The sequence below is a fragment of the Bubalus bubalis genome, chromosome 11 (assembly GCF_019923935.1).
Source record: "Bubalus bubalis isolate 160015118507 breed Murrah chromosome 11, NDDB_SH_1, whole genome shotgun sequence".
Lineage (NCBI taxonomy): Eukaryota > Metazoa > Chordata > Mammalia > Artiodactyla > Bovidae > Bubalus > Bubalus bubalis.
In genome coordinates, this window is record NC_059167.1 from 99,379,965 (window position 1) to 99,403,285 (window position 23,321).

At 40.2% G+C, this 23,321-nt stretch overlaps 1 protein-coding gene across 3 annotated transcripts in view; it reads right to left on the reverse strand.

Annotated features, from left to right (window-relative positions):
• KCNN2 (potassium calcium-activated channel subfamily N member 2) overlaps positions 1–23,321 on the reverse strand; it is a 583,536-nt gene that overhangs the window by 111,729 nt on the left and 448,486 nt on the right. For all 3 annotated transcript variants that reach the window (XM_044925506.2, XM_044925504.2, XM_044925505.2), the window contains one exon: positions 9,703–10,121. In XM_044925506.2, coding sequence (XP_044781441.1) covers positions 9,703–10,121 — 419 coding nt within the window. The remainder of the gene's footprint in view (positions 1–9,702; positions 10,122–23,321) is intronic.

Here is a 23,321-nt window from a genome sequence, read left to right on the forward strand (position 1 = left end):
ATAAATTCAGAGTTTGGGATCAATATATATACATTATTATATATAAGACAGATAACAAGGACTTGTATAGTACAAAGAACTCTACTCAACAGTCTATAATAACCTATATGGGAAAAGAATCTGATAAAGAATATATATATATATTATATATATATAACTTAATCATTTTGCTGTACACCTGAAACAAATACAATATTGTAAATCAGGTGTACTCTAATATAAAATAAAATGAAGTTTTAAAAAGCTACAATTAAAAGATAAATAAAGGATATGAAGTTTGAAAGGAAACAGAACATAGACAATCCTATAGGCAAGAAGAGAACACTTGTGCTTTTGCCAAACAAGCCCCACTGGATGTCTAAGAAATACACTAATTTTCTTAAAGACACAACAGCTTGACTGTCAGGACATCTACATTTAGACTTTACAATCTTTCTTTTTATCTGGCATGGTGGTTCTGAAGCTGGAGAGAAGAAGGACTTTGCCCAGAACTGTGTACACACACTCTGCATAATGTACTATATACAGATGACCAAAGGGTTTTCCAAAATGGGAAGACACTCAGAATGCATAGTGCATAGAATCTGGACATTGGAAAGAATGTCAGGATACAAGGACTGAGATGAGGTGACTGGATTGCGAGGTTGGATTGCTGAGCTGCTCGGCTTCTCATTTGTTTCTGCTTGAACACTGCTGGTATTTTCAAACTGTACTCAATCAGACCAGGATCTCAAAGGACCTTGCAAACAAATATTAATCCTCATTGTTATCTCAGAAGACACACCTAAAGACAAATCCTATCTACATAGGAATAAAGATAAAATCGAGTTGGAGAGAGTTCTGGCTTTCTTTCTGTAAGACTTTAACAACCAATCTATTTGGCAAACATTATACTGAGCATTGATGCTTTGTGAGGCACAGATGCACGATGAATGCTTTCAAACTGCCGACTTTTATAACTTGAAAGGGCCCATTTTAGAGTTGTGACTCACTTATGAGCCTGAAAATGCTATATCCGTATGTATGAATCAGACCCTGGAAGTATAAGTTTACAAAGTATTACATTACCATCAACCACAGATTACAAACCCATTGATGAAATGCTTAGTTTACTTGGCAACAGCTGAAACTTAAGTGGTGAAAAATAATCTAATTATCCAGGATATGGCAATAAATCAAGGTGCTGGCAGGATGCTTCCTAAGCACTGTGATGCCTCATTTATGACTACTTCTACAACTATCAAAGAAAATTGATCACAGGTAACTTGTTTCAAATTTAAGTAAATCAACAGGAATTGAGGCATCTCTGGGGATCAGGGCTTGAAAAAGGATAGGCCTCTGGATGATTTCCTAAAGATGTAAAAACTAAATCACATGTGGAAGATCAGGAAAACAAGCTTGTGTTCTATGTAGCTTCTCACTTTGCACTCCCCTACATGTGATCTTATTTAAATAATAAAGATAAATAAATAGAACAAATGAGACTTTCAGATCCCATCTACCTCTGTTCTTGAGAAACTGGTTTGCTGCTGTTGCTGCTAAGTCACTTCAGTTGTGTCCAACTCTGTGCGACCCCATAGACAGCAGCCCATCAGGCTCCCCCATCCCTGGGATTCTCCAGGCAAGAACACTGGAGTGGGTTGCCATTTCCTTCTCCAATGCATGAAAGTGAAAAGTTAAAGTGAAGTCGCTCAGTCATGTCTGACTCTTAGCGATCCCATGGACTGCAGCCCACCAGGCTCCTCCGCCCATGGGATTTTCCAGGCAAGAGTACTGGAGTGGGGTGCCATTGCCTTCTCTGAGAAACTGGTTTATATCATACTGAAAAACTAAAGCAAATGAAAACTTTTTTGAAACGAGAAATCGGAAAATTAGAACACAGATCACTTAACCATTTAAATACCTTATTACTTATTGAAACTTCAGGTTCAGTTTTATGTAAAATTGTCCTCTATATAGAGGAAGTTGTAAATGTATATGATTTTAGAGTGACAGGTTCACCTCTAGCTATAAAAAGGTAACGTCCACAATGGTTAATTAATTTCCTAGATGTAAACAGGTTCAATCCCTGAGTTGGGAAGATCCCCTGGAGGAGGAAATGACAACCTGCTAAGTATTCTTGCCTGGAAAATTCCATAGACAGAGTAGCCTGGTGGGCTACAGTCCAAGGGGTTGCAAAGGGCTGGACATGACTGAGCGACTGAGAACACAAACAACTACCATTCTAAATTTGGTTATTTTGGTTTTCAGGAATAAGGGTATTCATTTTATCTTAGTATGGATAAAATTTAGATGATTGATACTCAGGGTTCATATTCAATAGAAAGTGGAGGCCCAAATCAGATGTCCTTTATGAATTGGTGCTAAAAGGATAAAAATCTGTTTAGTTACAAAATAAGATATTCTAATTCTACCAGGATTTTCCTTAGCAAGTCCCCCTTCATAATACTGATGCCTGAATACATAACCAATCCTTGTGTTAAAAACAGCAGGCTGATGTATAGAATAGTCTTGTGGACTCTGTGGGAGAGGGGGAGGGTGGGATGATTTGGGAGAATGGCATTGAAACATGTATAATATCATATATGAAATGAGTCGCCAGTCCTTGTTCGATGCACGATACTGGATGCTTGGGGCTGGTGCACTGGGATGACCCAGAGGGATGGTATGGGGAGGGAGGAGGGAGGAGGGTGCAGGATGGGGAACACGTGTATACCTGTGGCAGATTCATGTTGATATATGGCAAAACCAATACAATATTGTAAAGTTAAAAAATAAAATTAAATTAAATTAAAAATAAAACACAAAACCCAGCAGGCTGGGCAGGCTGAAATGTATGTTGTACAAGGTTTCATTATGGACATGATTTGATGGTGATATTCCACAATATCCCACAGTATAATAAAGTAAGTTTCAATTGCATTTCAGAAATCACCTTCAAGCAATGAACAGAAATGAACTATAAGTGACAGAGGTGTGTTTTTTGTTTGTTTGTTTGTTTGTTTTTGTTTGTTTGTTTTTTTTAGGCATTATCATCTACTTTATTCTTGGATCTTGTCTCCAGAATTTAAAAAGTCCAAATTGATTAATGGAAGAAATGAAACGTGCCTTTAAGACACTGAATGGTAGATTCTAAATGCAATTGAAACTCCATTCCTCAGGTTGTCTTGGATAATTTAAAAAGTAAGTAACAAATTTATTTTCATCTGTTTTTAGTAATGGAAATAATTTATTCTTAATCCACCTAAAATGCAGTTTAGATGATAATAAGCTATTTAAAATAAATTTTATTGTTTGCTTCTCCAATTTTCCCACTTTGAAAAAAAAAAGCAAAGTATTCTTAAATCATTTTTAGAAAATTTTCTCTCAACTAGTGCCTATTAGTTAATGCATACTTAAATGCTCTTAGAGATAAAACAATGAGCTGAATAAAAACAGTGTTTCTGGCTAAAATGTCTTAACTAAAGGAATCTTTTCCAGTGACAGAAACAGTTCCTAGCGTCTCTAGTTTATTATAGACTTCCACAATGGTTGCTTTTCAGCTTGGTAACATTGCCACCTTTCTTTCCCCCTTCTTCAGCTCCACCCCAAAGTTGACCCCTCACCCACATTATAAAACGTGCAGCCAAAAGCAAAAGAATATATTGAACAAAGAAATATTTTTAAAAATTCTCAAACTGTGTCCAAAGTTACAATGCACCTTTCTTTATGTAGCACAGAGCTGGCCCACAGGATCCAGCCCCCACCACTTTCAAAACAGCTCCTCATCTTCCTTTGAAACAGCGTTCAGTGAAACACACTTTGGGATGAACACTACCTAAGCCATCTTCACAGAGCCAGTAAAGTCTGAAAAAGTGTAAGTCAGGATGGGATAATCCCAATTTTCAGGACCATGATCTCTGGAAGACAGACTTCTTTTAATACAAATGCTCCTGAAGTTTCTCTGAAACAGCCTGAGGCCACACTTCCCAGGGTGCTTCAAAAAGGAGTGTTCTTTGCAGGTCTGATGTCCGCAACACAAGGCCAGACCAGAATCAGGGAGAGGGATGCTGTGATCTGGTCTCAGGCAGCCTCCTCCTGACAAATGGAGGCCACAGAAATGATGCCAGATATTTGCCACTCTGCTTCCTCTTATCAAAGAAAGAGAGAAAGAGCGAGAGCGGCAGGAGGGAGGAAAGGAGGGAGGGAAGGAGGGCAGGAGGGGAGAAAGAAAGGAAAAAAAGGAAAAGTTCTTGAATACAGGCAAATCAGAGGTACATGGAAAGTAATGTCAGGAATAGATGCCTCCTATGGGATGCCTCCTCATCAGTGGAGAACATTTTCCAGAAACGTCTATATGTGCTGTACTTGGTAGAAGGGGACAGATAGGTTTGCAAAACAAACTGCTTCAGAAAGCCATCTGCCTGTCTCTCTCTCTCTCCAAAGCTCTCTCCTTAAAAAAAATATTTTTAGAGTTATTCTAATTAAGAAGAGAAGTTCTGTTGGGTGTGAATATCCTTTTATATGGAAAGAATGTTTGGAGGGCTCAAAGATGGGCCTGGTAGAGCTCATACAAATCCGAATTCCAAACCAAATAACAGGAGAGTTGTGTATTATATTGCAGTATTGCAAATTTCACAAAGGAAAAGAAGGCAGGCCAGAAAGCAAGCAGCTAAGGAAAAGAAATATGCAGGCTACATCACATCAAAATTAACTTGCGAAAACAAAGCAAATTTTTAAAATATCTTTGTATCTTACAAGTTATAGTCTAGAGATCTGTGCAACAAAATGGGAAATTTAATGAAAAACAGAATGGGGAAAATCTCCTACTATCACAACACTGGTTAATGATTTTCTTCTCTACACTTGTACAATTATAAATTGTTATCTTTGGAAGAGAAAAGTTTATAAATCCATGTAGTTTTCAATAAGGAATCCTAGGCAGAAAGAAGCAAATTGGTTGGCCCAAGGTTGTTCAGCCTCTAAATTGCTGATACTAAGCCCCAGTGTCCGAGTCACGAGTCCGGGCTTGCTCCCTTCCCCAACCCATGGATTTTGGTCTAGTTAGGTAACTCTTGGCTACAGACTCATTCCTGATATGAAACAACAATTTTCGCTTTCTTGTGCCTCTTTATATGAAAACAGGGAAGGTCCGTCATCTAATAACCTCAGTGTGTTAAAAAAAAACACAAATACTTCGGGATGTGAAAAGATTTGACACAGCTTGCCTCGGGCTTTCTGTATTTGGGGACAATGGATCAAAAAGTTAAGATGAACCATTTTGAAAAGGAAATGAATGACATGTGCAGGATACTGAAGCTATGTTATGCAACTGGCCCTTGGGAAGCAGATGCAGTAGGGATCAGATGCACTAAACATACATATTGTTCGACTATGCTTTTACCTCCACTGTTACACTGTTATGCACCATTTTGGGGCTTCCCTGGTGGCTCAGACAGTAAAGAATCTGCCTGCGATGCGGGAGACCTGGATTGATCCCCAGGTTGAGAAGGTCCGCAGGGGAAGAGAATGGCTACCCACTCCAGTATTCTTGCCTGGAGAATTCCATGGACAGAGGAGCTTGGCGGGCTACAGTACGTGGGTTCGCAAAGAGTCAGACATGACTGAGCAACTAACGCTTTAACACTATGCACAACTTTAAAGTAAGAGTCATCTTCATAGACCACACAGGTATATCAATTAAAGTTTACCATATTGATTCTCCAAATGTTACAGGTACAGCTGCTCCAGAAAATATCATAAGCCTCTAAGTACCATGATTGCTAGGAAAGAAAGCACACCATAAGGAGTCTACCTTTCTTTAAAAGGAAAATCTTTAATCCCTCAAATATCATATTTATGTAGAGAAGTTTTAAAAAAGATTCAGATACTTAGTAATAAAACCTAGTCACTAGGGAATTTCTCATAAAAGCAGGTGGACTCAACAAACACACAGGCCTCAGCTCCCTCCCTAAACCCTCTTAAAATGACTAGACAGCAAACAAAAAAGCACAACTCCTTCATGGGTTATAAGTGACAAGACGGTAATAAAGTAGCTAGAAAGCCAACTGACAAATGGTAAGTGGCTTACCTGACTTGAGAAATGAGAATTGTAGACCCGGATTGGTCAGAAAGCCGCCATATCTGCACTGAGAACTAGCAACCTTGCCCCTCCCTCAATACACACACCAAAGAATCAGGAATTCTCGGCACCAGTACCTCAGTGAGAGCAGACAATGATGGAGCTTTCAGTGAAAGGACAGGTTGAAATATTGTACAAAAGCAGTTAGACACCCAGATTCCTGCTTCTACTCTGTGTTGCTGGTAATGCCTTTCGCCAACCTGGCAGAAGTCTGCAAGTTTCTTGTCTGGAGAGGTAAAACCCAAGGTCTGTCAGCTGACTACAGGGCATTACACACTGGAGAGAGCCAGCCTAACTCCACTGCAACTAGGAAGATAAATAACTATTATATTCACATACTAAATGAAACCTCTTCTTTCTGTCCCATCTTTCAATTTCAACAATACTGTCACCCAGGCATCTACCTTCATTAGGACAGTACCCTGGTGGCACAGATGTAAAGAATCCGCCTGCATTGCAGGAGACCTGCGTTTGATCCCTGAGTTTCGAAGAGCCCTTGGAAAGGGAATGACAACCCACTGCAGTATTCTTGCCTGGAGAATTCCATGGACAGAGGAGCCTGGCGGGCTACAGTCCATGGGGTTGCAGACAGTTGGACGGGATTAACACTTTCACTTTTCACTTTTAAAACAGGTTACCCATGAGTCAGTTGGATTATTCAGAGAAAAGATACTGAAATCAATGTTCTACGCTCCCACCCTAATCACCATGTAGTGAAGTCCATGGTTGACAAGTTCTAGATCTGTACAGAAAGCTTCTAATCAGGTCTTTAGTTCCTCAATCTTAGATATAAGGGGACTGCTAAAGTTACTTAAATACTGAAGGAAAGCTTCTAAAAGAGACTGAAGCCAAAACAAAAACAAACAAACGAAAACCCAGAAAAGTACATCTCCAGTGAAACAGAAACTACACAAAGAGAAAAAATATTAAAGATTATCATTAACATATCTAAAGAAATAAAACAGTACATTTATGAATAAAAAAGCATGATGCTAGTTTAAAAATGGGTATTTGAAGATTAAATATGAGACAATGGATATTAATATATAGTAAAGAAGAAATAAAATTCCAAAAGAAAGACCTTGAAAGAAAAATTGAGATTATCTTCTATATATGAAGCAAAAACAGGTGGAAAACAACACTTAGGGAAATAAGAAAATTATAGAACTCATAGAGAAGGACCAATATCTACACAACAAAAAAGAGGAACAAAAATTATTAAATAATTCAAGAAAATTTCCAAGAACTGAAGGAGATTAATTCCAAGATTGGACAGGCTCAATGCATTAAAATAGAATAATTACACCATGATATACCCTTGTGCTGGAGAAGGAAATGGCAGCCCACTCCAGTATTCTTGCCTGGAGAATCCCATGGACAGAGGAGCCTGGAAGGCTACCGTACATAAGGTCACAAAGAGCTGGACACGACTGAGTGACTGAGCATGCATACCCTGCTGAAATTTTAGATCACTGATCCTAAAATTTTCCGTCAAAAAAAAGAAGATTAAAAAATGAGAACAGCATCAGACTGCTGCACCCTGGATGTCAGAAGGAAGTGAAGTCCCCAATGTTCCAAGAGAAATGCTTTTCAAACTAGAGCTTTCCATCCAGCAAGGGAGACGAATGAAGTTGCCATACCTGCAAGGTCTCAAAAAAATATCTCACCCACCACCTTTCCTCAGAAGCTACTGGAAGATGAATTTTGTTAAAATGAGGGAATAAGTGAAGAAAGAGGGAAAAATGAGGTTCAAGAAAAAAGATATGCAACATACAAATAAAGCAAAGGAAACTTCCACTTTGACTGACAAGCAGTTTAGAAAGTCCCCAGACATTCAAGTTTGAAGCAAAATTGATAGATTTCCCCTAATATATATATAAATCTAGTAAAATTATATGTAAATAATGTAGAAGGATTTAGATATGACTTAGTGGTAAGTATATAGAAAATTAGCAAAAACGAAGATATCTAATTAAATAAAAAACTAAGAAAACTAAGTAAAAAAAAAGAGGTGATTATTAATTTCAAAGAAAATAAAAGGATGTGCAGAAAAGGCAAAATGATTATAATATACCATGTAGTTCAACTACAAGTGCAGCTCACCCAGTAATAATAATGATGATGTAACTATGGAATATAGATGATTGGTGTTTATGTAACTTACTGGGAAGAAAAATTACTTTTTGTGGGGGAAGAGTCAGGAAAGCAATGTGTACATGAAAGTGAAAGAAAACTAAAACCCCAACTTCCCGAAAAATCTAGATGAAAAATCTAGAGGTAGCAGTATAAGCCAGAGAAGGCAATGGCACCCCACTCCAGTACTCTTGCCTGGAAAATCCCTTGGACACAGGAGCCTGGTGGGCTGCAGTCCATGTGGTCGCTAAGGGTCGGACACGACTGAGCGACTTCACTTTCACTTTTCACTTTCATGCATTGGAGAAGGAAATGGCAACCCACTCCAGTGTTCTTGCCTGGAGAATCCCAGGGACGGGGGAGACTGGTGGGCTGCCGTCTACGGGGTCGCACAGAGTCGGACACGACTGAAGTGACTTAGCAGCAGCAGCAGCAGTATAAGCAATATCATTTGGAACTTTGGAAAGTAGTTAACAAAGAAATGGCTAAATGAATTTAAAGTGATTGCTTCTGGAAAGAAGAAATGGGGGAGGTGTGTTCTGGGCTTGTTATTTTTGCAACAGTTTTCATACAGATATTTTTCTTTGTTAAACTATTTGTACGTATTTGTATGTGTACATTTTAGTTTCTTTCAAAAGCTAAATTTAAAAATACCTAGTTACTACAAACACCAACATCCCAATATTTAATAGTTCTATAAACTTCTAAGTCCTTGCTATATGTCTATTGCTAATTCCAACTGGAATTTTCTTCACCAAGGTCACAATAGATTCCCTCTCCAGTTCCTCCCATTTACGTAACAAGTCTATTTTTGCTTGTTTGTTAAATGGCAAGGTTAATATTGCAGATGCTCTAACTGATGAACCCAGACTCGCCAAGCAGTTCTGAGATTGCATCTAGCTCTGCACTACCAGAGCTCTTCAGACAATATATGAAATACACATGGACCCTTCTCACTAACTGTTGAGAGTTCAATAAAACCAAATATACACCTATAAGCCCCTTATCTGTAATCACATGAACACTATTAAAAGTAGGCACTACAATCAGCAAAGCACTTTGAGGCATCCCCACTTGTCTCAATAATAATCAACACTATAACCAAAGAGGCACCAAATGACTCAGTATTACCATTAGACAAGCATTTCTGATAGAAGTCTCCTACACAATGTGAAGGTCTCCAAGTTTTGATTATAAAGGCAGCAAAAGGCAGCCCTCTACTGAAAACTGGTCAGATTAGAAAGAAAAATACATAATCATCAAGCCATTGCTGTATGCGAAGTATCTTAAGAAAAGTTCTTTCTCATTCATTTAAAAGAAGCTCATAATAGAACCCCACATTTTCAAGCGTAAGTCTCTACATGTTTCTGGTCTAAAATGTGTTCTTTCTCCCACTTTTAAGGACACTATAAGGCAAATTATGTTCTCAGGAAAAGAAACAAACTTACCTTTCACAAGCTCGGACAGTCCATGCGGCAATTATCCATAATGAGATACTAAAAACCAAGAGTACAGTTCCTGGGCATATAGTCATTAAAGTCTTCATAACAAAACGCGTATTGAAGTTTATCTTATTAAGTGCTCCAATGCTTCTAGAGGAGGCATCAGTGAAAAGTTTGCTATGTAAAAGCATGACTCTGGCAATCAGATAGAGTCTTAAGAACATTGGTATAGATAAAATAATATCCACATCAGCGGTGGTGGTGGATGGGGCATAGGAGAAGGCAAGCCGGGCCGTCCATGTGAACGTATAATTCCCAGGTATGGGATGAATAGCACACACCAGTATTTCCAAGCAGATGAAGAAAATACGCTCATAAGTCATGGCTATTCTCCAGTCATCTGCTCCATTGTCCACCATGAACAACTGAAAAAATAAAGTAGAAAATCAGCTTCAGTATGGCATGAATGGTCCACAAGTGTTAGTGCAGATTTTTAAAATACATCACAGGTGACTTTAAGCAATCATGGCGAGCGCTAGGTCTTAACTTCTAAATGCTAGTAGCCAGGTACACTATTTTAAGAAAATGGCATTGGCACAGAAGAACTTTATTTTGTAAAAATTAAGATTACAAACTCACTAGACAGGAGCTGAAGCTATTTTGGAGTCTGTGCTCCTGTATAATCATGTCAGTGATATCATTTAAAAATAAGGGACTGGGGCCTATCAGAAATGTAGCCCCCCACCGCCCCCCGCCTTAGATGAAGTCAGAAAGACTTGTAACAAGCTGTTCTTCTCCTTGAGGATCTGGATTGAAACCTTGTGCAATTCTAGCCATATTCTCAGTGAAATTTATTTACAGTGCCTGGGCAATTGGGTATACCCTCTAATGCAACAATACAGGAGCATTCTTACAGATAATCTTATTTTTGGCTTCTGAAAGAAAATCACAAGGGACCACAGACAAATGTGGCAAAAACCTTTCTCCCAGCTTCCTTGCTACTGCTGTATATTTTACCTCATTCTCTCTGCTCTCCCGAAGCCTTCCCTTGGATTATTAATTTGTTTTCCATCTTTCTTTCTATAATAAAGGTTCCTTTCCCCTACTTCTGTCATTCCTCACTCCACAATGAACGAAAAGAAAGAAAAAGAAGATAGACGATAAAAGGAACAGAAAAGAATGTTTCCTGTCTTCCCTGGCTGTTCTGTAAACAAGTCCCCCAGGCTCTAGATCATAAACAGCCAGAGGCATCATTTCTGACTGTCACAGTGGCTTGTGAAGGCTACTGGCATTTACAGCCAGGAAGCCAGTGGTGCCAAGCTCGCTGTAGTTCTGAGAGTCCCACGCACAAAACAGACCTGTCTGCCCAGAATGCCAACAGTGCTCTCCCACTGAGAGAGATGACATATTCTTTGCCTTTTGGTAGGTAGCCAATTTCTGTAGAAAGCATGAGATGAAAGCAACCCAAGTGAGAACAGTGCGTTCTCAGGTAAGTGAGTTGCAAAGGAAGTTGGCTGAGCAGATCTTCAGGATGATTGGATTCTATGATCTCTTCTCCTCTGGAGTCAAAATAGTCATCTCCCCACCACTTGCCTGCTAAGTTGCTTCAGTCGTGTCCGACTCTTTGCAATCCTATGGACTGTAGCCCGCCAGGCCCCTCTGTCCATGGAATTCTCCAGACAAGACTACTGGAATGGGTTGCCAAGTTCTCCTCCTCCACCCAACACTTAGATGGTAACAAATTCCCATTCTAAGTTAATTGTCCTGCAGGTCACAGCTACTGCCCATACTGTTATCCAAACACTGCCATCGGTGCTGCTTGCAAGGACAGGAATTTGAGGACCAAATGATCACTTGTTTCTGGTACTTCAAAAAAGTTGGAGAATAAGCAGGATCTCTTATCAAGTTTTCAACAAATTATGGCAACATATAGTTTTCTGTATGCCTTTATCATTAACTTTCTACCTAGGGAACTCAGAGGGTTTGATAAATAAATGCTAAGAGACAGTAAAAATTAGACTTTCCAGTTTCCAAGAAAGAAACAGATCATAAATAAAGCCATGAAGTTGGTGACAGAAATATTCTTATGCAGTTCACCACTCTCAATACCACAGTGGCATAAAAGACTTCACTAATATACAAAAGATTGTATAGATACAATGGTAGAAGCCTTCTAAACTGTTTATCAGTGAGTATTTACAGGATACTCTCTAACTTTTCAGGAATGTGAACCCAAAATCTCTTGATGCTTATGTCCAAAAGGATGTCTTCCTCCAACTAGCTCCTTTGAGAGGCTCCATACATTCTAGAGACGCTATCACTACTCTTGGTAAAGAGCTATCAAGGGCCAGTGTAAGTCACGTAAGAAAAACAATACTGTTATTTAAGTCTACATTTCCATTTCTATTGAAAATGATATTACCCAGTTTGTCTCCTTTCTTCACCAAACATGGCTCTGAATGACTTGGAAACCAATCAATTCCACCCTCAAAAGGAGTCATAAGCACCAAGACACCGGATAGACAGAAGCTGTGCTACAGATTCTCAGCACGATTCCAAGACAGGCTTTCCCCACGCCCTTCTGGGCAATAGCAGCATCAGTGCAGAATGAGTGCCTTCTGAGGTGAGCGGTAAAGCGATGTATAATGCTGACGTTACTTCCAGGCTCCTATTTCTCCCGATCCTCCCCCATCACTCCCAGAGCACTTGGTCCCCTGACCTCACGCAGGCTACCCCCTCTTCCCAGGCCTTCCCATCGCCCTCCCTGCTCACTTCCCTAAGGAGGCTGATTCACTCCTTCCTTCCCAGCACCGCAGCCACCGTGCCGCCGGAGTCCTCAGCAGCCTTTTCCCTCGTGTTCCGGTGGGCCTGCCCCGGTAACTTTCCATCGGGTCATGCAGGTGGGCTGGGCCCACCACAGGCACGTGCCTTCAGTGCCAGCTGAACCCTCAGCGTCTCTGCCATCATCCCCCGACCCCTACAGCTTCTGCTCCAGACAGGAGTCTTTTCCCTGCAGAGCCAACTTTGTTTCTGTCAGTACACTTGCCCTCAGTATCAGAAATACCTCCATTTTATACTTCAGCCACAAGCTCACCTACATCTCATCCTTTTCTCCTTATTTGCACTCTCTTCTGTTCCACCTATTTACAGCAGTGTTCCACTGAAATCCAGTTCCCCTCCAGTTCCTGTGCTTTCTCCCTCTCAGCAGACGATACAAGCAAATTCAAATCCCCGCTGTTCATTAAAATCAGAGCAACACAAACAAGGGCTTCCCTGGTTGCTCAGATGGTAAAGCAATGCGGGAGACCCGGGTTCAATCCCTGGGTCGGGAAGATTCCCCTGGAGGAGGAAATGGCAATCCATTCCAGTTGCCTGGAAAATTCCATGGACAGAGGAGCCTTGTAGGCTACAGTCCATGGGGTCGCAAAGAGTCAGACACGACTGAATGACTTTACTTCAACACAGAGTCCCCACCGGCTGTGTCTGCCCTAAGCAGTCTTCATTTCCTAACTTTTCTTTCAGCTCCAACACCTCCGTGGGGCTTTCATCCTCATCACCCATTATTCTACCAATACAGCTCTGCCTAAGGGTCAGTCAAAACACCTTCATCATGAACTCTAGTTCTTCCAACTTAATCTTTATCTCACTTGATCTGATATTAATCATTTCTTCCTTTCTAAAAAAGATCTCTTCTCTTGGCTTGTGTGACATTGTTTTTTTAAAAAAATTGCTGCCATTCTGAAGAATCTATCTCATTTCCCTTTCCCCTTACAACCATTCATGAGCCCCTTCTCTAGTGAGCTTCATCTCTGATTCTTCTTTCTGTACTTTCCAGGAGGACCTCTTCCATGCCTTTTACCTCTACAACCAGATTTCTCCTACTGGAGACCTCCTGAAAATGGAAATTGTATAATCCTATTGCTATCAAGATTAAAACCATTCCAAGCCACCTTCCTCCTGTCAATTCAGCAATCTGGTTTTGCCTGTCTCTTCAAACTCATTGCCTATTTCTCCTCTTACATTTCCCTCTGGTTGCAGATTTCAGAACACACTACCCTAATCATTTTCCCTGTCTTTGTCCATTCTGTCTTAAGCAAAGTCTTTCCACCGAGAAAATTCTTATTCCTTTAAGACCAAACTCCACAGTCTCACCTTCCTTGGGACACCGTCTAGGCCGAGACAAATCTTCAAGTCTCCCCCTTTTGATGATCTCACCCACCATGATCTCTGTGTGTGCCCCTTATAGCTGCCACCACAGAGGACAATAAGGATTTCTTTGTCAGACTGTCACTCTACTCGTCTGCAAGGCTCCATATCTATCTGGTAAAGAATTATAAACACTTGGAAAATGAACTGCCTTGCTGTTTCTCAGTTAATATTGATTACTCTAATGATTTAACAGGTCCTAATGCTAATTGAGCACGCTCAAGGGAGAAGAGAATACTAACACGGAACACAAGTGAAATAAATCTATGATATTTTCCAAGTTTGTAGAGAACACACCCTATTAAATGCTAACTCATTGCAGCAGCATAATTCTGCAATTTGACAGCATGTTCAATAATGTCCCCAGAGAAATTTTCTATTGTGCAGTTGCTTTTTACCATCAGGGGTTTAATCAACACCTGAAATTATTTTAATTCTTGGTTTTATCACAGTACATACTTCAGTGCTAAAGAAAGAAATATTTCCTTCTACTCTTCACTTACCCCCCCATCCTGAATAGCTGCTTGTTCCTTTGTTTCTTTCATTTATTCACTAAATATTCAGTGTACTGAGTACCCACTATGTACCAGGCATTCTGCCATGTATTAGCCACAAGGTAGGATTTGCAGCAGACAGAGTCTGCCCCATGGAACTAACTTTCACCAAGAAAGAAAAACAAAATCAAAGAAGCACACGTAAAGCAATTTACTAAAGTAATTATGTCTGTGTATATCGCCAGGAAGGAAACAAACAAGAGATGAATAGAGAACGATAACTGGAGGTGACAGCACGCGTGGTCATCAGGGAAGTCATCTTGAGAAGTGGCACTTACGGCAACATCTGCAAGAAGAGAAGAGCCAGTCATATAAACCGCCAGAAGAAGAACATTCCAGCGAGGAGACAGCACATGTACAGGCCATAGGCTACAAAAGCTTAGCGTGCTTAAGGAAATGTAAGAAAACCAGAGTGGCAGGTCAAGGGGCAGAGAGAAAGGAGATGAGTTTGAAGAGACAAGGGTGGAAAGACATGTGGGACCTTGACGACTATAGTGTCAAGGCCGGATTTCAGTCCAAGGGCACTGAATCTGCTGGAGAGTGTTAGGCAAGGAACGACGCGATGTGATTTACAGGTTAAACCAGAGTTTACAAGGGAGGACACTAGTTAGGAAGTTCTATTGCAACTGACTGGTAGGTACTATCCCCCTGACCTGGACCAGGATTAGTGAGGGTTGCCATGGAAATGAATACAGTGGGTGCACTAGAGAAATATTTTGGAGATCTAGCTAGAACTTGCTGATGGGCTGAATGTGGGAGTCATTAAAAAAAAGAGAATCAGAGATGACCGAGCTTCTACTCTGACAAACACAGTTGATGTCTGTGCCACGTCCTGAGTGCAATGGGCTGGACATGGGGAGCAGGGGAGGTTCCGTTTTGGCCACCGCCATTTGAGTATAGATGCCAGGATTGCAAGTCACTCAGAGGCGAACTCTGGACTATTGAAATAAATTTGGAAGGCATCAGTATTTAGGTAGTTTTATGAGATCAAAAGAAACACTAGAGGAAATGAAGAGGACAGGACACAGGGCCAAGTCCTGAGGAACCCCAAATGTGGAGGGCAGCCGGAAAGCCAAGCCTGTCTGTGAAGCAGGAAGAAAAGAAAGTATTTTTAGAGTCAAGGGTGAGGGCTGTCAATTAGAAACTGTCAAATAATATTTACCAGGTTCAGAGCTATGATAAGGCACCCAATATTCTACCCAGAATAAGAAAACACTCTAAAGTTTCATCAAGTGACTCCAGGTCAAGAATGAAAATCCAACTGTAAAAATATTCCCATTACATTCAATATGACCCATATAATACATCAGATCAGATCAGATCAGTCTCTCAGTTGTGTCCGACTCTTTGCGACCCCATGAATCGCAGCATGCCAGGCCTCTCTGTCCATCACCAACTCCTGGAGTTCACTCAGACTCACGTCCATCGAGTCAGTGATGCCATCCAGCCATCTCATCCTCTGTCGTCCCCTTTTCCTCCTGCCCCCAATCCCTCCCAGCATCAGAGTCTTTTCCAATGAGTCGACTCTTCGCATGAGGTGGCCAAAGTACTGGAGTTTCAGCTTTAGCATCATTCCTTCCAAAGAAATCCCAGGGCTGATCTCCTTCAGAATGGACTGGTTGGATCTCCTTGCAGTCCAAGGGACTCTCAAGAGTCTTCTCCAACACCACAGTTCAAAAGCATCAATTCTTAGGCGCTCAGCCTTCTTCACAGTCCAACCTTCATAGATGATCTCTTTTAAGCTAACTTGTGGGGGAGTTAGAGTAGTCAAAATGACAGCTATTAAACCATCTCTATATTCATTTTTCATTTTGATGTTGATCAAAGAAGAAAGATTCTAGGGCCTAAAGCATGACGGTTTCATCTACTTTAATTCTGGAGCTGTGGTTAATGGTTTTGCCAGAGTAAAGTAACTTGTAGGCATAACAGGACATGCTCTCCAAATATATCCCATCACAAGCTTTCCATTTGCTCAGATATCCAACACACAATCTACTTCAAGCTCACTGTCCAAGATGACCTGGTAGCAAGAGTCAGCAGCAAAAAGAGGGTGGCACAGGCCCATTACATGATCAGGTCACGTGCTTGTACAAGGACCTCAGCTTAGCCAGCCGAGGAGAGTGAGGGACTGAGCGGCAGTGCCTCAGCCACCTTCTAATTGGAGAATAACTGCTTACAATGTCCTGTTAGTTTCTGCTGGGCAATGAACTTAATGAACTATATGTATATCCCCCCCTCCCCTTGAACCTCCCCACCCCTCCAACCCATCCCTCTAGGTTATCAGAGAGCACTGAGCTGAGCTCCCTGTGCCACATGGCTTCCCACAAGTTATCTATTTGCACATGGCACTGTATATATGTCAATCCTACTCTCTCGATTCTTCAGAAAAACAAATATGTATTAACACGTGTGTATGAAATCTAGAAAGATGGTACAGATGAGCCTGTGTGCAGGGCAGGAACAGAGATGCAGATACAGAGAACAGACTTGTGCACACAGAGGGGGAAGGGGAGCTGCCTTCGACACGTGCTCTTTCTCCTCAGTGAGGTGAAAGCTCTCTGGTCTGATCTCGGGACAGTGTCTTATACATCAAGTTTCCTTTTCAGTAGAGAATTCACAGCAGTGTTCAGCACAGAAGTGGTGCATGAAAATCATTCTGAATAAAATAAGTTTAGGCATGTATTTGTTAAAAAAGTAAGTATAGGTAGAATAACCCACCAAACAAACAAACAAAAAACCTCTGAAAAGGAAGAGTAAGATGGAGAAGCAGTTCTGATAGATTATTAAACAAGTTAATGATTGAAACCATGTGGTACTGGGACATAAACTCACTGAGAAGCCAATGGGACCGTACAGAAGACTAGACCAAATAGGCCCAACATACCAGGAAATTCACTTATTATAAAGCAGACCATCAAGTCAGTGAGGAAAACACAGTTTATTAAAAAATGATTTGGGGACAACTAAATAGCCGACTAGAGAAACATAAAGTTGAATGGATGCTTCACACCAAATATATCAAGAAAAATTCCAGGTGGATGAAAGATTTAGATATAAAAATGAAACTAAACTACTAACATAATAGAAGAAACCATGTAAGAATTATTTTGCAAGCTCACTAAAAGGAAGGCCTTTTAAATTATTTATTCACTTTTTATAGATGTATTGATGTACAATATTGTGTTAGTTTTAGGTGTAAGAAAAGTGATCCGGTTATACATGTATATGTATTTTCTTTTTCATATTGTTCTTTATTATGGTAAGGAAAGCCTTTTAACTGTGACAAAAACACCAGAGTCTTAAAAGAAAATATTGATACATTTTTTAATTGACTACACTAATCTTTTTGCTTTCTGCACCTGGCCAAAACTATAATAAAGAGAATAAAAAAGACAAACACCAAAACATGGGGAAACTCTTCATAACTGTTACCACAAAAAAAACTAATTTCCCTAATTGTATAAAATTTCCTTTAATTCTTTATGAAAGAGATAAGCAGACTAACAGAAAAATAAAGAAATGATAAAAAGAGCAGGTCATGGAAAAGGAAATAGAAATACTTCTTAAACCTGTTAAAAAAAAAAAAAGCTCAACTTCAATCATAAGGGGAAAATATGATACCATGTTTTGGACCTGTCATACTGAACAATATCTAAAAGTTTTATAACACACTACTAATGAAGGTGTGGAGAAATAGGAACGCTCATACACTGTGGGTGGAAGTGTAAATCAGTACAACCCCAGGGAGGGCAATTTATCAGGTTATAAATGTACATCTTCTTTGACCGTGCAATTTCATTTTCTTCGATGAAATCTGTCCTACTGACATATTTACATATGTGAGAATAAACATGTATGGATATTTTTATAGCATAGATTGTATATTAGCAAAAGACTAGAAATAATCTCAATATCCACTAAAAGGGAAAAGGGTTAAACAAATTAGAGATTTCCACAAAATGGATCAGTAGGCTGTTTAGAAAAGATGATAAAATTGTTATATATTATTCAAGGAAATGGTCTATTAAGTCACTCAGTTGAACAACAACAATAAAAGCATTCTATATGCTATTTGTGTAGCTTTGTAAATAGGAGAACATATATTCATATTTGTATGTGCAAAAAATATCTGAAAGAATATTCTAGAACTTACTTATAAATGTTGCTTAGTGGAGGTAAACTGAGTGGCTAGGGATGAGAAATGGAAGGCAGACTTTCAATTACACATTTTAAAAAATACTCTTATTGTGGAATCATGTGAATGAATAAATGCAAGTTAATTAACAACAAAAATAAGGAAATGACTAAAGAACAGAGGAAGGGAAAATGAGAATGACTGAGTTCATTAGACTTTCAATTGCAACCCTAACAAATAGTTTATATGTACAAACCTGATAAACTAGAAAGCAGTAACTGACATTCAAAATGATAATCTACAGACATGAAACGCACTGAATACAATTTATATTGAAACTGTTCTGCTTACCAAGGCAAAACCTTGAACCATTACATTACATAACTGTTTTCAACAACATGAACAAAAAATAAATAAGACTCTTTGGTTAACCTTTAAACCAAATAGTCAATAAGACCAAGTTCTGCTGTTCATTCAGATACCGAATGCTTCTGCTTGTAAGGTTCTATGGATACAAAGATTCAAAAGCCTCTTGGTGTTCAATAAGGAAGTGAAATATAAATGAATAATTACTGTGCTGGTGAAAATTTCCAAAAGAGAGGCATGAAGAAGACACTGAGAAAAATAAAGAGGAGGCTCCAACATAAACTAGTACCTGGTACCTCCCCCTTCTTCCCCTTCCATTGCCCGGACTCTTCATATAACTCAGGACTAAGAACTTCCATGCTGAGTTCTTGGATATCAAGGGGATAGTGGGCCAAAGGAAAATGTACAAAATGTGTTCATGCAAAAAAGAGAGTCCTTACTCAGAAAACAACTTTTGGATAAAAAAAGTGAAAAGTCTCTAAAGAGGTAAGACAAATAATGAGGATCTCCTCATTAAGGCATCAGGCTTCCCTGGTAGCTCAGCTGGTAAAGAATCCACCTGCAATGCAGGAGACCCTGGTTTGATTGCTGGGTCGGGAAGATCCCCTGGAGAAGGGATAGGCTATCCACTCCAGTATTCATGGGCTTCCCTGGTGGCTCAGACAATATAGAATCCACCTACAATGTGAGAGATCTGGGTTCGATCCCTAGGTTGGGAAGATCCCCTGGAGGAGGCCATGGCAACCCACTCCAGTATTCTTGCCTGAAGAATCCCCAAGACAGACGAGCCTGACAGGCTGTAGTCAATGGGGTTGCAAAGAGTCGGACACAACTAAGCAACTAAGCACAGCACAGTACAATACAAAATCAATGAAGAATTCAGACCACAACTCCCTGCCACAGACTAGGTCAAAGAACAAACAGGTGAAGGGAGAAGATGTCAGTGGTGTCACTGAGATTCCTGCCAAGACCCTCAGCCCAGGACTGGAGCAAAACCAGAAAGGCTATGTTTAGAATTAATATTCTGGGTTCACTGCTGAGCAAAACTGGGAAGATTTCCTTATCACCCACCTGGAGCCTTTCTTGCTTTTGGAGCCTCTTGCCCACCCCAGCAGTCCCGCGCACTCATGCTGTCCTGAGAGCTTTGTGCATCCAAGAAAGAGGATTTCCAAACTGCTGCACTAAAATATTAATCAATGAATTGCTAACTCTTCCCTGGGGAAAGAGCGTAAAGAACTGGACTGGAATGTAGGAAAGCCAGGCTCAGCTTCCAGATGGTCTAACTTGTTACAGGACCTTAGGAAGTCATGTGAACTTCATGGACCTATTTCTTCTGTCATCTGTAAAATGGAGATAATGCTATTTGCTGTCTCTGAAAGTAGTTGTAATGATGAAATAAACAGTCAGCATACATTAAGGCCAACACTGTGCCACTTCCTTCCCTCTTTTCTCTCTTCTCCATCTCCATTACAGAAATGTCCACTTTCCCAGACTCTTTTTCAGGTATATGTAGCCATGTGATATCATGACCAGACATCATAAGCAGGGGCACTCACTAGAATGTCTTTGCTTTTTTGGATAAAAATGATATCTTACTGGCACAGGATGCTTCATTCCCTTCCTCTGACCCTAAAAAGAGGTGATGTTGAGGTCTGCGGAAGTTATCTTGTGATCATAAGAAAAAGGTGAAAAGAATCACAGTCGTGCCATCCCTGACATCTGGAGCCACTGAGTCAGCAACCACTGACTCCATTTGCTTAAGCCACTATTAGTTGAGTTTTTTGTCAAGCAGCTAAAAGTATGTCTACATTTAATTTAATATACCTTCAACTGCTATGTAGGCTTCCTAGGTTGCTCAATGGTAAAGAACCTGCATGTCAATGCAGGAGACGCAGGTTCGGTTTATGGGTCAGATCCCCTGAAGTAGGAAGTGGCCACCACTCCAATATTTATTCTTGCATGGAAAATCCCATGGACAAAGGAGCCTGGCTGGCTACAGTCCAAAGACTCTTTGGGGTCGCAAAGAGTCAAACACAACTGAGCAACTGAGCACATACACGCTATGTACAGGTCTATAAAAATAGGTCTTCCCTCATAGCTCATTTGGTAAAGAATCTGCCTGTAATGCAGGAGACCTGGGTTCGATCCCTGGGTCAGGAAGATCCCCTGGAGAAGGAAATGACAGCCCACTCCAGTGGAGAATCCCATGGACAGAGGAGCCTGGCAGGTTATAGTCCATGGGGTTGTAAGAGTCGGACATACCTTAGCGACTAAACCACCACCATAAAAATAAGGAATAATCATCAACTTAAACACTCTCAAGAGTCCCTTGGACTGCAAAGAGATAAAACCAGTCAATCCTAAAGGAAATCAGCCTTAAATGCTCATTGGAAGGACTGATGCTAAAGCTCCAATATTTTGGCCACCTGATGTGAAGAGCAAACTCACTGGAAAAGACCCTGATGCTGGGTAAGATTGAGGGCAGGAAGAGAAGGGGATGATAGAGGATGAGATGGTTAGACAGTATCACTGACTCGATGGAGATGAATTTGAGCAAACTCCAGGAGATAGTGAAGGACAGGGGAGCTGGGCATGCTGCAGTCCATGGGGTGGCAGAGATTTGGACACAACTGAGTGACTGAACAACAAAACATGTAATGGAGAGAGCAGCCCATATTTCAAAAGGGATGTATATCAAATATTAGAATTTAAAGTATATATGGTAACTGTTGAGTGGCAGAGTTACTTCCTGGGAGGCTTTTGTTCATGCCTTTTATTTATTTTATTTTATTTTTTTTCTTTCATCAAGTCATTTATTTTTCAGTGCATCATACTTTCACCTCCTTGCTTAAATTTATTCTTATATATTTTAAATATCAACCAGCTGCTCAGATTATCAAATTGTATCAGTTCAGTTCAGTCACTCAGTCATCTCTGACTCTTTGCAACCCCATGGACTTCAGCATGCCAGGCCTCCCTGTCCATCGCCAACTCCCAGAGTTTAATTAAACTCCTGTCCATTGAGTTGGTGATGCCATCCAACCATCTCATCCTCTATTGTCCCCTTCTCCTCCTGCCTTCAATCTTTCCCAGAAATCTGTATGCAGGTCAGGAAGCAACAGTTAGAACTGGACATGGAACAGCAGACTAGTTCCAAATCGCGAAAGGAGTACGTCAAGGCTGTATATTGTCATCCTGCTTATTTAACTTATATGCAGGGTGCACCATGAGAAACGCTGGGCTGGAGGAAGCACAAGCTGGAATCAAGATTGCCAGGAGAAATATCAATAACCTCAGATATGCAGATGACACCACCCTTATGGCAGAAAGTGAAGAAGAACTAAAGAGCCTCTTGATGAAAGTGAAAGAGGAGAGTGAAAAAGTTGGCTTAAAGCTCAACATTCAGAAAACTAAGATCATGGCATCTGGTCCCATCACTTCATGGGAAATAGATGGGGAAACAGTGGAAAGAGTGTCAGACTTTATTTTTGGGGGGGCTCCAAAATCAATTAAAAGATGCTTGCTCCTTGGAAGAAAAGTTATGACCAACCTAGACAGCATATTAAAAAGCAGAGACATTAATTTGCCAACAAAGGTCCATCTCATCAAAGCTATGGTTTTTCCAGTAGTCATTATGGATATGAGAGTTGGACTGATAAAGAAAGCTGAGAGCCAAAGAATTGATACTTTTGAACTGTGGTGTTGGAGAAGACTCTTGAGAGTCCCTCGGTCTTCAAGGAGATCCAACCAGTCCATCCTAAAGGAAATCAGTCCTGAATGTTCATTGGAAGGACTGATGTTGAAGCTGAAACTCCAATACTTTGGCCACCTGATGCGAAGAGCTGACTCATTTGAAAAGACCCTGATGTCATTGTATGACTCATAGGAAATACACACAGATGTTTTGCAGCCAGTGACGCTTGTATTTAATTTTTGTCTTGACCACTTCCTAGCTAGTGGTTTGGGGCAAGATAAATAATCTCTCTAAATCTCAAGTTGCTCATCTACAAAAATTTAAGATAAAGTCAATCTTGCATGATTATCATGAGGCAATAACACACTCTGTAGACCCTGGTAAAAATGACCCCATGGATAAGTAATAATATTCCACAGAATCTTCAAGTGGGGCAAGAATATAAATTAAGTACTAACTTATAAAAATTAGAAAGTCAGTCATGGAAAAGGAGGAAGGGAAATGCAAAAGGAAAAATAGATCAAAGTCATTATTGAGAGGAGGTATAGAAACTTCAAATGTTTCTGAATTTTCCTTTTCTGACTTAGACAAGAGCTATGTCTACAGACCAAAATCTTACACTAGTCCAATTCGGTCCAGTAATTTAAGGTTATCAAAAATCCATGCCCTG